General features: G+C 37.8%; 1 protein-coding gene across 7 annotated transcripts in view; it reads right to left on the minus strand.

Moving 5' to 3' along the window:
• The window catches only part of SREK1 (splicing regulatory glutamic acid and lysine rich protein 1), a 51,529-nt gene that overhangs the window by 3,279 nt on the left and 31,483 nt on the right, over window positions 1-16,767 (minus strand). For 2 of the 7 annotated variants that reach the window (XM_060191264.1, XM_060191268.1), the window contains 5 exons: window positions 13,286-13,381; window positions 12,897-13,016; window positions 12,247-12,573; window positions 5,639-5,734; window positions 1,191-1,335 (listed from right to left, as the gene is read on the minus strand). In XM_060191264.1, the coding sequence (XP_060047247.1) occupies window positions 1,191-1,335; window positions 5,639-5,734; window positions 12,247-12,573; window positions 12,897-13,016; window positions 13,286-13,381 (784 nt within the window). Of the gene's footprint in view, window positions 1-751; window positions 798-1,190; window positions 1,336-5,638; window positions 5,735-12,246; window positions 12,574-12,896; window positions 13,017-13,285; window positions 13,382-16,767 lie in introns of all 7 variants that reach the window. The other 5 variants (XM_060191267.1, XM_060191266.1, XM_060191265.1 and 2 more) reach the window with 5 other exon arrangements.

Raw genomic sequence — 16,767 nt, forward strand, 5'->3', positions numbered from 1 at the left:
TATGTATCTAAAAACCCTCCCTTGGTGGAATCTGGTTTTCCATTAATTATTGTAGTATATATTACAAGCTCAATGACAACAAAACATGTCAAGTTGTTGATACTAATAAATACACTGGGGAAAAAGCACCAAGTAGAAATCATAGCATAAAGTTAAACAGTTTTCATCTATAGAAAGCCTAAAATTTTCCTCATTTTGGACCAGCTAAATAGTCCACTTGGATAGTGTGCTGCTTTGCCATCTATGTGACCCAGGTTCAAACCTAGTCCTTATTGCATTAGAGGAAGCTTTGGTGCTGTGGGCTTCTTCATCTGCCTGTCCCTATCTAAAAACAAACAAACAAAAACAAGAATTCTCATTTGTATGATACGTTATTCTGACTCAGTAAAATAATGCAATTGTTTACTTTTCCCCCATCTAGGGTTATTGCTGGGACTCAGTGAGACACTATGAATCTACTGCTCCTGGTAGCCATTCCCCCCCTTTTTTTTGTTGGACAGGACAAAGAGAAACTGAGAGAGATGGGGAAAGTAGAGAGGGGGAGAGAAAGATAAGACACCTGCAGACCTGCTTCACCGCTTGTGAAGCAAACCCCCTGCGGGTGGGGAGCCAGGGGCTCGAACCGGGATCCTTGCTCAGGTCCTTGTACTTCATTGTATGTGTGCTAAACCTGGTGCACTACAGCACGGCCCCCTATTGTTTGCATTTTAATTATAGGAACTGAGAGGTAGCTCAGCAGTAGAACACCCACCTTACATAACATGAAATCCTTGAGTTCAATCCTCAGTATCACATAACAAGAAAGACAAAAAAATAGAACATAAGTGGCAATAGTGCTCTGGTCTCACTTGTGGCAAAGATAAACAAACAATAGGATCAAGGAGATACTCAACTTTACAAGCCTAACGTCTCAGAGGTCATCCTAGATTCAACCTGAGACACCACCATAAGTCAAAGCTGAGCAGTGCTCTGGTGTCTCTCTGTCTTACTCTTATAAAACAAAAAAATCTCCAGGAAATAATTTTTTTTGCTATCTCAGTCCCCCAAGTATGTAATTTAAAAATATCAATTTAACAAATACTAAAAAACATTAACAGTATGCAAAGCACTGCTCGTCCAAAGATGCTTTTTTTACTCTAAAACTACTTCTATGCAACAGACCTGGCTTCAATTATTAAACAATTCCTTACTTTAAGTGAAGTGTTGTTCTTGATTTTCTCCTTCCCATCTCTGTCATTAGTAGTCTTCCGTGTAGAAGCCGAGCGCTCTCTCTCTCTTCTTTCACTGTTGTGGTGGTCTCTTCCTTTTTCTCTCTTTTTATCCTTCTTACCTCTGCTATAAAAGTAGTGATAGTCTGTGAGCTTCTAAAAAAAGTAAAGAGCTACCATATTGTTTATAAAATACACTTACCTGACATTTCTGCATTATAAACAAACACATCAGAAACCTATTTTACCAAGTAACATGAATGGGCCGTGTGGGTAGGGATAGACAGTATAATGGTTATGCAAAGAGACTCTCATGCCTGAGGCTTCTAAGTCCCAGGCTCAATCCACCGCAACACCATAAGCCAGAGTTGAGCAGTGCTCTGGTTAAAAGAAAAAAAAAAAAAAATATATATATATATATATGTATGTATGTGTATATATATATATATATATACATATATGCCCTATAGCTTAAGTGATATCACATTATACTTAAATCATTTATTTAAAGATGCACAACTTTTTTTTTTTTTTACACAGAGGGCAGCATGTATTCACACAGAACAATTTGGTATAGTCAATCTACTAGTGTGAAACATTCAAGATTTATCTAGCTATCATAATTAGGATAAAATAATGCCTAACACAGCGTTTCTTCCATTCAAAGTAGAAATGGAATAAAAAAGGACAATTATATGTAGTTTCCAGGGGTGGAGGAGACAGCATAATGGTTATGTAAATAAACTCTCTTGCCTAAGACTCCCAGGGCGACCATAAGCCAGAGCTGAACAGTGCTCTGGTATAAAAAAACAAAAAGCATGCCGCTTCCAGGAAGGGCTGAAGATTACTAGCAAGACTCCAACTTTCAAATAAGCCATTGGGTTGTTGGAAAAGTCATGACATATTTTTTCTATGCAAAAATGTGTCATGACTTTCCCAACAACTCATCATACCACATATCCTCCTCATTCAACATAACAAAAAAATTCTACCAACTTTAGGGCAAAAGTTAAACAGAAGAAAAACAGCCAAGTTCCATTTATTTTAAAATAACATTCTGAAAATTTAGAAAAGGGATGGATTTGGAGGGGCAAGTGCTGGTGCACCTGGTTGTATGCACATGTTACAGTGCATAAGGACCCGGGCTCAAGCCCCTGGTCCCCACCTGCAGAAGGAAAGCTTCAGTGGTGAAGTGTCTCTCTGTCTCTCCCTCCCCTTTCCTCTCAATTTCCAGCTGTCTCTATTACATAAATAAAGATAATTTTTTTTTTAAAAAAAAAGGGGGGGGTCGATTTTTGTTAGAAGTACAATGGATGGCTTATTCAAAATGGACCTAATATGAAATATTACCTAATGAAATATTACCTAATATGAAACATTTTCCCTCAATTATTAGTTTAAAAATAAAAAGACCAGTGAGCAAGAGCAAGTAAATAGAGCAAGGAAACAGACCCGGGTATGCATGAAATTTAGTACTGCTATAGTAAGAGATGGTGCCTCAGATCACTGGGGGAAAAACATTTATAGCTAAGAGGTTTGGATATCATTTTGGAAAATAATAAAATGAACACTATTTCATTCCAGATGGATTAGAACACTAAAATGTATGAGATAACAGATCAAATATCAGATCAAATACGGGGGTGGGGAGAGAGAACGTAGTGGTTATGTAAAATGCCTTTTAAGCTGGGGCACCAAAGTCCCAGATTCAGTCCTCGGCACAAGTATAAGCCAGAGTTTGAGTGTACTCTGATAAAAATAAATAAAAACAATTAAAGAAAGTAGGGTAAGTTCTTTTTTAATCCAAAGGATACTTTTCTTAAATATACTAAAATTCAACACAAGGGCTGGGGTAGATAACATAATGGTTATATAAAGAATCCCATGCCTGAGGCTCTCAAGTCCCAGGTTCAATCCCCTGCACCACCATAAACCAGAGCTGAACAGTGCTCTGGTAATAAATAAATAAATAAATAAATAAAATTCAACACAAGATTAAAAGATTGACAAATTCGCCTACATAGCAAGAAACACAATTAGCATATTAAAGTGAATTTTTTTTCCCCTCCATATAGTAGATCAAAGACAGAGGGGTAGAAACAGAGAAGGAAGAGAGAGAGAGGTAAGAGCACTGTTTCACCTCCTGACACTTTCCCTTTGTGTGATGCTCCCATGTGGTGGTCAAGATTTTGAACCTGGGTCCTCCTGTACAAGGTAAAGTGTGCAGTCAACTGGGTGATCCACTTCCCAGTCCCAGTAGTGTACTTTTAAAAAAGTGAATGATAAGATATGTCAGCTATTTCTCAAGTTAAATAACTCCATTCAGGTTAGAGGTACTGTAGATATAGTCATGGACACTCCTACTCAATTCCCAACACAGTGTACATAGTATGTGGTCATTTGTGAAAAAATTCAAATATATGCACCTAATTAATCATGCAAAAAGAAACACGAGGATAAAACAAGTGGCTAATAACTTATACAGGGTTTATTAGCAAAGTGGAAAGAATGAGGGATGACACTTCGTGGATTTATCTTTTGTTTGGCTTACAACTGGGAAAAAAATGATACTTTCATGGGCAAAGCATTTTTCAAAGTAATACAAATGAGACTCATCTCCTGTACCTTCTATTCTCAACTAAAAACAGTAACCCACACGTAAACAAACAAAAGAAATCATGCTGGAAAGTTGCTTCTCACACTGTGGAAAAACTTTTTATAAACTTCCCTTTTCTACATCTTGAAAACTAACTGAAAAACTCGTCAGTGAGGTAGTAGGATAAAAGGAGGGGGGAGTTGAAATAATAACCTCCCCCTGCAAAAACCCAATTTCCAACTACATGATACAGTGAGAAGACCCTATCCATAAGACCAAAAAAAGTTTAAAATACAATGAATAAATCTAGGAAGTATATGAAACACTCTTATAAACATTAAGGATGGCAGTAATAAATAAAAAATACAGTGTTCATAGACAGAAAGACTCACTATCATGAAGTTTCAATTATATGGCTTGGGAAATGGCATAGGTGCTAGACAGTTGGGCTTTTAAGCATGAGGTCCTGGGTTTAATTCCCAACACTGCATGTGGCAGAATGATGCTCTGGTTCCTCTCTCTCTCTCCCTCTCCCTCTCACAAAAAAGTAAATCTTTTTTTAAAAAAAAAAAAAAAGTTTAATCTGGGGGCAGGAAAGATAGACTAATAGTTATGGGTCCTAGGATCAATCCCCCACACCACCATAAGCCAGAGCTGAGCAATGCTCTGGTAATAAATAAATAAATATAAAAAAATAATTGTGTGGAGTTGTACCACTCTTATCCTATGATTCTGTCAGTTTCCTTTTTATAAATAAAATTTTAAAATAATTAATAAAATTCGAATTTTTCATTTATAAATTTATTTTCCTTAAAGTTAATTTATAAATGTCATATACCTACAATGTAAAGCATTAATAGGTTTTATTTCTAGAACCTAGACAAGTGATGCATTGAACAGTTACATAAAAAGACTTTTATGCCTCAGGTTCCAAAGTCCCACATTCAGTTCTCCACAGCACCGTAAGCCACAGACCTGAGGTAGCACTCTGGTGAAGGAAAAAAAAAAAAAGAGAGACAGAGACAGAGATAGAAACAAAACAAACCAAATAAAAATTAGCAAGCAAGAATGGTTAGGGAAACTCAAGAAAATACAATAAAATAGTACATGCAGGAAAACAGCACCTACTAGATATTAAAAATCATAACACAACCTGAATACTAAGAGCATGAAATAAACAGTACATAAATCATCACTCAAATCAATCCAACTGCATGGGAAGCCCAGAAATAAACAGATACAGATGTGGTAGTTAAACAGCAAATCAAATTACTACAGTGTGTATTTTGTGCTACCTTTTGTATAAGATAAAAATTTCTTACCTATATATAAAAAACCAATATAATCAAACCACGGGGACAGAGTAAATGTGCACATGGATGAAAGAATTATATATTCACTTTTCATACTTTGAATTCTGAATCATGCAACTATATTACACATGTCTCATTCAGAATTTAAAGCCAAAAAAAGAGACTGCAAAATGACTGTTGAAGAGATGGTACAGTGGGTGGAATGCAGGCCTTGTACACATGAGGCCCCAACTTCAATCCTGGCACCAAATATCTTGGAACAGTGCTCTGATCTCTTTCCTACTTATAAATACTTTTAAAGATTTTATTTACTCATTAATGAGAGAGCAAAACAAACCAGAGTATCACACATGATGCTGGGGGTGGAACTTGGAACCTCATGCTTGAAAGTTCTATGCCTTATCCACTGAACCACCTCTCAAGTGGCAAATAAATCTTTCTTAAAAAAAAAAAAACAGAAACTCCCCCCACCAACAGACACACACACAAAACTTCCTCCTCAGCACATGCTTCCAACCAACCTCCTAGGTGACGGAGACCTAGAAGACTTCCTTTTTATGGCTTTTGATGCTCTTGGTGATCTGGAAGTGCTCCTGCTCCTCCTCCTTCGCCTTTCCCTGGAGAAATCAAAGATTTTAGTCAAAATCACTTTACAAAACAAATTTAATAAAGAAAAAAAATCAAGTAATTACAAAACAAGTCCTTTTAGTGCAGGTCAAATTTTAAGAAAAAAGCTTAAGACTGATGACAGCATCTTTTAATTCTTATCAATCAGAAAGGATAGAAAAGCTCTTTTCATGTGTGGTCCGGGAGGTGGCGCAGTGATAAAAGCTTTGGACTCTCAAGCATGAGGTCCTGAGTTCAATTCCCAGTAGCACACGTGCCAGAGTGATGTCTGGTTCTTTCTCTCTCCTCCTATCTTTCTTACTGATAAATAAATAAAATCTTTAAAAAAAAAAAAAACTTTTCATCTAGTTTGTGTGAACAATAATCGACTGAGTAGGAAAAAAAACGACAGTTTCAGATCTACAACATGTTTTGCTCATCGGGTTCTTAGGCATATATCTAGCTCCTTGCTGCCTCACTGCAGATTATTTTTTTTAAAAGATAATGGGCCCTTTCATAAGAAATAAAATAGTCAAGTGAGCTTACAAAACTGTAATCTTTTTAGAGCTAAGTATTTAGAATGTCTCTAGAAAAGAATTATACTCATGCTATAAAGAAACTGCCTTACCTTACAACCTACCACCAATTTAATACTGTTTGACTAATTTAAAGTTGCATTTTAAAAAATTCATTAGCTATAAGACAAACAGCTAAAACTTAGGATTTAAAAGTCACAAGATAAAAAGTGATCACTGAACAGATTAACAGAACTTATTAAAAGCAATTTACAGGCAGGGAGATAGCATGACAGCTACAAAAATTTTTCATGCCCAAGGCTCAGAAGCCCCAGGTTCATGCCTGGCAATACCATAAACCAGAGCTGAACAACACTCTGGTTAAAACAAACAAACAAAAACCAATCTTTTTAATATATGAGCAAATGAAGTTTACTCTAAATTACTTTGTGTGGTCAACTTAAAATGAATTTTAAGATGTAATAATTCAGGGATGAGCAATGAGAATTTATTTATCTCAGAGGAGCGCTAATAATCAGTGGCCAAAACATTACCTATACTCTTCATTTACAGAATAAAAACTTTCACAATACTTAGATGTATTTTATTCCATATAACAGACATGAAGACAAAAAAAAAATTTTTTTTCAAGAGCTTTGAGAATACAAATAAATCAGTTCCAATGTGGGCCACCTAAGGTCCTCTCCCCCACTAGTCCCAGAAATACTGCAAAACTGCCATTTTGACTAATGTGAAAATTGATACTAGTAGTATATTCAATTAGTGCCATTCTGTAAAGCCCAGCACAATAGAGGCCGGGGGTGGCACACAGTTGAGTGCACATGCTACAATGTGCAAGGACCCAGGGTTAAGTCCCTGGTCCCCACCTGCAAGGAGGGAAGCTTTGCAAGTGATAAAACAAGTGTTGTAAGTATCTCTCTCTCCTCGATTTTCCCTGCCCCTCTCAACTTCCCTGTCTCTATCTAATAAATTGCATAGCTTAAGAATCCAGAATACTTTTGTCAGAATGGGAAAGTCAGTATACAGCAGACTTTAAAAGCAACCTGATCTGTTTAACTCTTTGCTCGGGGAACACTATGTACAGACAGACATCTAACTAGTCAATGACGACGAGAGCTAAGGATAATTTGTAGTATGAAGAAATGGAATACTGGTGCAGGGCAGATTTACATTTTAGCTCCACATTTTACAAGCTGCATAACTGCAGTCGTCTTAATTGGGGACTAATTTTTTTCCAACTGGAAAATGAAGTTATAATATCTCAAGCCTTGTAGTGTGTTAGGAGGACATACCTATAAAGTATCAAGCTTAAAGTAAGGAGGTGGACAACTATAGAATGGTTTCATTCAAATACGGAATATAGACAACTGAATACACAATGTGAAAAAAACAAATGTTGACCTATTTTTAGGACTGTGGGAGAACTACAGTGGTTATCTATGGGGGCGGGGGTTGAGGACACAAACCTTTGGTGATGGGAGTAGCAAAATAAATTAAATAAATAAATAAACATATAATCTGCAGTGGCCTGGCGGTGGTGCACTTAGATACATGCACACATTACAGTTCACAAGGACCTGGGTTCAAGCCCCCACTCCCCACCAGCAGGGGGAAAGCTCCCAAGTGGTGAAGCAGTGGTACACCACTTTCCTCTAAATTTCTCTTTCCTCTAAATTTCCTCTGCACTTCCAAATAAAGTGTTTTTTTTAAAGGGGGGGGGGTGCCTTCTTAAAAAAAAATCAATGTCATATGCATTTCTCATCTCTCTCTTTTTTCTACTGGATCTTAGAAACACTTTTTTAAATTATCCTTTTGATGTGGCACAGCAGGTGGACCAATCAAGCTCTGGGTTTGACCCCCCCCCAGTATCACATATACCAAGTAGTACTGTTGATCTCTCTCTCTCTCATACATACCTAAAAATAAAGTACCAAGCTTAGTAGTAGGTATTCAATAAATTTTCCTTTTAAAATTTTATTATCTTTATTTACTGGATGGAGACAGACAGAAATCAAGGGGGAGTAGAGAGGAAGACAGAGAGATAGATACCACCCCTTATGAAGATGCCCCATGCAGGTGGGGGGTGGGGGGGGGGGCTTGAACTCCTTTCACATTGTAACAAGTACACTCAACCAAGTGTGCCACCACCCATGCCTCTTGTTTTTATTAGTCTTATTTATTATTATTATTATTAGTCTTTATTTTTGCCTCCAGGGTTATCACTGAGGCTCATGGGATACATTGGATCGACCTTCTCGTGGTGCATCCCGTGAGTACCCATTCATTGGGGAAACTGACGATCCTTCCTAGCCGACTGAATCCACATGGATCCCAGTCACTTTCAAAGCCAGCAACAAGCAGCTCCTGACAACTTTCAACCTGACGCTGTTGACTGGCTACGGAAGAAGGGCAAACGCTAGAAGAAGAAGAACTGAGGCTCAGTGCCAGCACTATAAATCCACTGCTCTCAGTGGCTATTTTTTCATTTTACTGGACATGACAGAGAGAAATTGAGAGGAGAGGGGGAGTTAGAGAGAAAGGGAAAGACAGACCCCTGCAGCCCTGCTTCACTGCTTGTGAAGTGAGCCCTCCCCCCCCGACCCGCGCAGGTGAAGAACTGAGCACTCGAACAGGGGTCCTTGTACTTGGTACTATGTGCGCTTAACTTAATGTACCACCACCAAGCCACTTATTTATTAGTCTCTTAACGGCAGTAACTTGAAAGCATTAAAACGCTTAAAACAAACACTTCTTTGAAAGTGTAAATCAGGAGGGCAGGGGAGACAGCATAATGGGTATGCAAACAGAGTCTCAGATCTGGGGCTCTAAGGTCTCAGGTTCAGTCCCCTGTACCACCATAAGCCAGAGCTGAGCAGTGCTCTGGTTAAAAAAAGAAGGAAGGAAGGAAGGAAGGAAGGAAGGAAGGAAGGAAGGAAGGAAGGAAAGAAGGAAAGGAGGAAGGCAGAAAATTAGGAAACAGTACTGAAAGGCACGCAAATGTGAAAAGACAACAAACTGTAATTCTCCTTAAAGCATGAAACATCCTTATAAACTTATGTAAGTCAAACTTACTCTCCAGGCTGGCCCCAGAAACCTCTTTAATATTCTATTTAGGAATTATTGTAAAAATCTGAACTTTAAAGTACCAACCGAGCACCTTCAACTATCCTATAATGAGCTAAGAGGTGGTTCAGCAATAGAGCAACTGCCTTGTATGAAGGAGGCTCTGCCAGGTTTGATCCCCATATCCAATCACATGAAAACAGCAAGGAGGAGCCTGCAGATGGCTCAGCCAGCGGAACACATACTTTATCATGCCTGCGGGCCAGGGCTCAAGGCTCAAATAACCATGTAGGAACACCTGGAGGGAGGGGAAGTTCACAAATGGTGCAGCAGTGCTGTGTCTCTTCTTTCTCTATCTCTTACCCCCTACCTACAAGGGAAAAAAAGGGACAAATCTTTCGAATAGTACAGATAGGAAATAGCTAAGCTGATTTAACATCAGACTTGCAGAACTGAAGCTCCTAGTTTGATGCCTAGCAGTACAGACAGTAAGGGTGGTGCCAGGGGGGCCAGGCAGTGGGGCACCGAGGTAAGGATGCACATCAGTTTACGGCTGAGATAAATTTAGTCATGAAAAACTTGGAGATGTAAAAGTTGACAGTCAATAAATGCTTACAATTACCTTTTATTAACTAACTGAAGGCTAGTATTAAGAACAAGCTATTAAAACACAGAGTTTAAAAAAATAGGAAACATTCCCTTTTCTCTGAAATTATTTTCTATTAATAATCATATGCTGGTATTTTTCTGTGTAAATTATCTTTATAATGTGCTGTGCATTTACAGAATGCTACTACCAAAAATACACATTTTAAACATAGAACAGTAAAACATGGGAAATTTCACTTATTCATAATCATGGAGTCATCTGGAGTTTATATCATCTTGAATAAGTTTTACATTTGCAGCTGTTTCTATGACAACCTGTTGCCACACGGTGGCAGTGTACCTATTAATAAATTGAAGAAACAGTCCTAATAACAAAGCAAATCCCTAAAATTGGCAAAAGTTAAAATTTAAGTATCGTATCCAAGGTAGAGCAATAAAAATTAACTGAAATGACAAAAAGGACTAACACTGTAACATTAGAAATAATTACGTTAAGTTTTAACACAAGGTTTCTAACCATTATAGAAGCCTAAAAGATCAGTTCTATATCAAAAAACAGTAAGTGGGAAGGTAGTTCAGCTATATGGTAGCACAGAACTTCCATGCAGCATGGATAAACTGCAATTCCCCGAATCTCATGTGCCAGAAATATGCTACCTATCTTCCCCAATAAATAAATAAATATTTAAGGACAAAACTAGTCACAGTCATCTCATCCTGTAAGAAAAAAATGTTGAGAACAACAGCAGAGTGTGTCCCATCCTCCGAAGGGAGGCTGGACAATATACTCTATGTTCTACCTGAAGGAAAATGGGTCCTGATATTGGGGAGGCTTGGAATGTTCCTACTCATGACCACTGAATGTGAGCTCAGATCTACAGGGATACAGAGGTCACATAAGCTCCTAAGCTGATTATGGGCCCCAGATCACATCAAATCGATGGGGTTTACAGTCAACAATATTTATACACCTTTCCCATATTTGGGAGCTACTCTCTTCCCTGATCCAGCGTTCTAGTTCTTTTTCCAGCGATGACATCACCTCCCTGGACAGTAACTTGGGTCCACCTGCATATCAGCTGTCAGGCTCAGGGAGGAAAAAAAAAAACTAGGATAGTCATGGGCTTTGGAATATAAAATAGGCCTACTATCTACCTACAAAACGGAGATCCCCCCCCAACTCTTCATCTGCACTATTCCAGCCTTTAGGTTCATGATTAGTCAAAAAATTTGTTTGACTTTATATGTTAACTCTTTTTTCAGCCACCAGGTTCCAGATGCTACCATGATACCAAACGGACTTCCCTGAGCAGACGACCCCACCAATGTGTCCTGGAGCTCCACATCCCCGGAGCCCAGACCCACTAGGGAAAGAGAGAGACAAGCTGGGAGTAAGGATCAATCTGCCAACACCCATGTTCAGCGGGGAAGCAATTACAGAAGCCAGACCTTCCTCCTTCTGCATCCCACAATGACCCTGGGTCCATACTCCCAGAGGGATAAAGAATAGGAAAGTTATCAGGGGAGGGGAGGGGATGGGATATGGAGTTCTGGTGGTGGGAACTGTGTGGAGTTATACCCCTCTTATCCTATGGTTTTTGTCAGTGTTTCCTTTCAGTGAATAAAAATTTATAAAAGATTTTATACAAATAAAAATCCAAAAAGGATGACAGAGGACCTAGTGGGGGTTGTATTGTTATGTGGAAAACTGAGAAGAAATGTTATGCATGTACAAATTATTGTATTTACTATCTAATGTAAAACATTAATCCCCCAATAAAGAAATTAAAAAAATATATATGGAGAGAAGGGAACCCTTGTATACTGTTCTTAGAAATGCAAAGTGGCACAGTTATAAAAAAAAGTTATTTAAAAAAAAGTGTTGAGAGAGGGGAGGAGAGAGGAGGAATGAGAGAAGCAGAGGCTATCTACAGCCTTACCACCCTCAGCACACCCGAAAAAAGCTGAAAAGCAGAAGCAATAGCAGCAGCCATCACTGCTGCCTCCACCAGGAGTTAAACTTTTCAAAAGGGAGGTTGGATAGGTACATGCATGGGTTCAATCCCCTGCAAAAATTTTTAAAAAAAGAAAAACTTTTCATATAATTTTGCCCAATACACCTCTTCCTCCTCATAAGTACTGATGTGATCTCTGCTAGAAAAGTAAGTACTTGGAAATATTCTGCGATCGCCATACTGTTTCTCCTTTGCACAAAGTAATTATTTAGCATCAACATGTGTTTTCATAAAATAAAGAAAAAAGCAATTTTTTACTTATCATCACTAAGCCCCCAATAATTATAAGCATAATCAAACCTGCTGGAGCTACGGGATCTTCTTGATGCATTATAACCTCTTGGTGGTGTTCTGGATTTCTTGTCTTTTCTTTTCTCATCTGTTTCTTTGGATCTATCCTTTTCTCGTTCTTTTTCTTTGTCCTCCTTTTCCTTCTCTTTCTCACGGTCCTTTTCATGCTCTTTTTCCCGTTCTCTGTCTTTGTCCTTCTCCTTGTCTTTTTCCCGGTCCTTTTCTCTATCTTTATTTTTACCCCGTTCTTTTCCCCTCTCTCTCTCTTTTCCCCTTTCCTTTTCTTTCACTTTTTCCTTTTCTTTGACCTTTTCTCGGGTGTCTTTTCTCTTGTCCCTTCAAAAACAAAAATAATATAAATGAATTTACAACTACAAAAATTTTACTGCCCCAAAAGGACCTCCCTCCTTTTCTATTAATAATTATTAACACAATATAATTAACAACTGTTGCAGATATTAAACAAATCTCTATGTAACTCAGGCACACAACATAGCTATTAAATGAGAGAATTACCAGGCTGGATTAAGTAGCTTTAAACCCTATGAACCAAACTAAATATCAGATTCAAATCAATGGAAACCAATACTATTATTACAAAGAAATTTTTTTTCTTTCATTGGAAAAAAAAAAAAAAAGTAACTTTCCCCAAAACTTACTTTGAACGTGAACGGCTCTTTGACTTTCTTCTTTCCCTTGATTTGGAACGTTTTTTATGTGGGCTTTTAGATCTTCGTCTATCTTTTTGTCTTGAATGTGATCCATTATGGGACCTATTCCTAAAGAAAAACAATTTTAGAATGTTAAAATTTAATCTTACAATTTCAATAATACTACATTTTAAATCTTTCAAAGTAAGAGAATTTTTATAAATCTACTGAAGCCCAGGAGGTGGTAAAGTGACTAACATGACAGATCTAGAAGCATGAGGTCTTGAGTTCAATCCCATCACCACATGTGCCAGAGTACTGCTATGGTTCTTTCTCTCCCCTCTCTCATTAGTAAACAAGTCTGTGGGGGGAGGGAAGGATGGGCACAAATAGCTCACTTGGATATTGCGCTGCTTTGCCATGTGCGTGACCCAGGAAGCTTCGGTGCCGTGGTTTCTTTTTCTCTCTCTCTCTGTCTCTCTGTCTGTCTGTCTCTAAAAAAAAAAGAGAGAGGAAAAAAGTTAAGTTATGTTCACCATTATCATCATCATCATTATTACCATTCTTATCAGATACAGACAGAGAGGTAGAGAAGCAGAGTGTGAAAGAGAGCACAACACCGACGCTTTCTTCAGTGCAGTGGGAGTCAGGCTCGACCCTGGGTCACACGCACACAACAAGGCAGCACACTATCCAAGTGAGCTATATCAACGGTCCAGAAAGGGTTAAGTTTAGTAGAAAGAGCACTGGACTCTCAAACATGGGGTCTCAAGATCAACCCTTAGCATTAAATGTGCCAGAGTTATGATCTCACTCTTTATCCTCCTCCTTTTCATTAGTTAACCAAAAAGAAAGGGGAAAAAAAACTATCCTGACAGTATCAGTATTTAATTCTCTATTACACAATACTTCAGATTATGAAAACTTCTCCTATAGTCCCACATTTCCATGTCATAAATTTTAACTCTGGACTTTGATGAAATATGACTACTATGGTTTTAACTTATCTTGAAAGAGAGCAATGGTTATATGATTCAACCATTTCTAGTAAATGGCTGAGTAACAAACATTCGGAATGAGTAAGGAAGCACAGCCAGTACTAGAGACACTGTCAGCATGACAGGAAAATAATTATCATTATAATCTCGGTATAATCAGTGGCTCAGGAGGTGGTGCAGTGGACAAAGAATTAGACTCTCAAGCATGAGGTCCTGTGTTTGATGCCCAGCATCACAAGTGCCAGGGTGATGTTCTAGTTCTGTCTCCCTCTGATTAATAAATAAATCTTGAAACAAAAATAAATAAGTAGCACAGCTTGGAAAAAAAACAGCTAGATATCATCAAATGCTAGATTTGCAAGGACTTATTTTCATAGGAACTATTTTTGGAAATGTACTAAAACAACGCACACAACTTAAACAACAAAGTGATGAGACTCACCGGCTCTGGAGTCAGACACTGTGGCTCTGACACTCAGCACTGCCACATACTAGTTGTGAGAACTCTGGTCAGTCGCTTAACCTCTCTAAGCCTGAGTTTCTTCCTCTATAAAGTGGAGTAAGAATTATACCTACATACCCTGGAGTTATCATGAGGATTAAATCAGATGATGTATGAAAAAAAAAAAAGCCTAGCAGGCCCTGGCACAGAGGAAATGCTTACAATTCTTTACTCTAGAACACATCAGTATAAACAACATACATGAAAAATTCAAAGTAAATGATATATTTATTGCTGCGAGGTCAAATGAACTTCCACACGTATGCTTCATACAATTAAAACTCATTTTGATAAGGTTTTCATGTATTAAATTAAAATCATTATTAATAAGATGCAATAAAATGCTTGTGGTATACTATGTATGAAACGAGAAAAATCTCCAATTCTCAATCAATAACGAACTCATTTTCAAATAAATTTTTCTGTTAAAAATTGTACCAGAAAAGTTGTTGAGTCAACCACTCATCTATTGTAGGGATTTAAGATTATATATTTATTTTAACATTGAATTTTTAAAAACTGCATTTTTAATACAAGAAAATATTACATATAAAGCTCTTGCTTTCTGGGTGGGGTAGACAGCATAATGGTTCTGCAAACAGACTCTCATGCCTGAGGTCTCAGGTTCAATCTCCCACACCACCATAAGCCAGAGCTAAGCAGTGCTCTGGTGTGTAAAAAAAAAAAAATTCTTGCTTTCCTCACAACACTAAGTTGTAACCTTAGACAAAGGCATTCCTTTATATAAAATTAAGCATATCCCTAATAAATAAAAGTTAATAAAAAAAAAAGTTCTGATCACTTGGCTTCCCACCTTACCCTGTGGGGTCATAAGTCACCACTACTCAAAGTCATTGCTGTATTTTACATTAAATTTTTTTCACAACTATCTCACCTACTAGTAGTTTTCTGATTATATATGCCTACATCAAGCAAAGTCATAATGCACATGGAAACCCAATATAGAAATGGACTTAGACTTCAGACAAGCTTCCACAGCACAGATCAAAAACTCATTACCTGAGTAGCAAGGAGAAGCAAATTCACCAAAGGTAAAAAGCTACTCTTCAGGACAATAAATCACAATCAGGGAGAGGCTTATAAGAGAACAGATTCAACTGAAATCCCAGTGCCTCAAACCTATTATAACTTTGTACCTATAACTTTCCAACAACACCAATGTGAAAGTTGGAACAGCAGACTTCCCAAGAATGTGGCTTGCTGGAAGCTGAACAGATGACACACTCATTCTGGAATTCTATCTCCTAGTAAGAGACTGGGCAAAAAGTGAGGGAGAATTGCTCCATTTACAGAGCACAGTCTGCCAGAGCTTGCCTATTCCCAGTCAGCCTGCTATGCACATGTAACCTGAAACTTTCTGGTTATGATCTAGGTTGGCACAATCATAGCACTACTGCCTCCTCAGCCAAGTCCTTATGACTGTACATCTCTGGTCACTACCCAGGACAGAACACAAAGGAAGTCACCTACACTGATGAACAAAACAGAAGCTTGAACAAAACCCCAACAGAAGTACATAAACTTCTTAAAGAAGACCTTATGGGTATGTTCACCAATATTCAAGCCCTATGGAAGAAAAATACTCAACCAAGTCAGACAAAGTATAAAAGAAATCATAAGAAAAGTCAGGAAAATAAAGTAATTGAGCTAAATAAACACAGTAGAGGAAACAGAAATCAAATGGTGAGCATGAGAATAGAGTTGAGGAGTTCTAAAAAGTCAAGAGGAATGACATTCACATCATGGGGGGGGGGGTGGTCCAGAAGAACGGGAAAGAATTCTTATTTGAGGAGATACTAGCTGAGAATTTCTCCAAAGTGAACGAAACAGATCCTCATATTTAGGAAGCTCTGAAGAATTCCAAGAATTTCAAGCAGAAGCTCACCAAGACACATCACTAAGATGGAAGATATAAAAGACAAAGAGACTATTAAAATCAGTTACAGAAAAGCAGTGAGGCACCTATATGGTAATATTCATAAAACTAACAGCTGACTTCTCAATAATTCTAAAAGCTAGAAAAGACAATACAGCAAGACACAAAATTTGAATGGGAAAAAAAAACACTCAAGAATATTCTATCTAGCTAGTTATCAGGTTTAAAGAATGAGCTCCTGTGGTCTGGGAGGTGGCGCAATGGATAAAGTGTTAAGACTCTCAAGTGTGAGGTCCTGAATTTAATCCCCAGCAGCATATGTACCAGAGTGATAACTGTTTCCTTCTCTCTCCTCCTATCTTTCCCATTAATAAATAAAATCTTTAAAAAAAAATAAATAAATAAAAAAGAATGGGCTCTTTAGACAACTAGCAGTTAAAGGAATTCATTAGCATTAAAACAGCAACACAAAAAATAAGTTAG

Source organism: Erinaceus europaeus, chromosome 5 (assembly GCF_950295315.1).
Source record: "Erinaceus europaeus chromosome 5, mEriEur2.1, whole genome shotgun sequence".
Classification (NCBI taxonomy): domain Eukaryota; kingdom Metazoa; phylum Chordata; class Mammalia; order Eulipotyphla; family Erinaceidae; genus Erinaceus; species Erinaceus europaeus.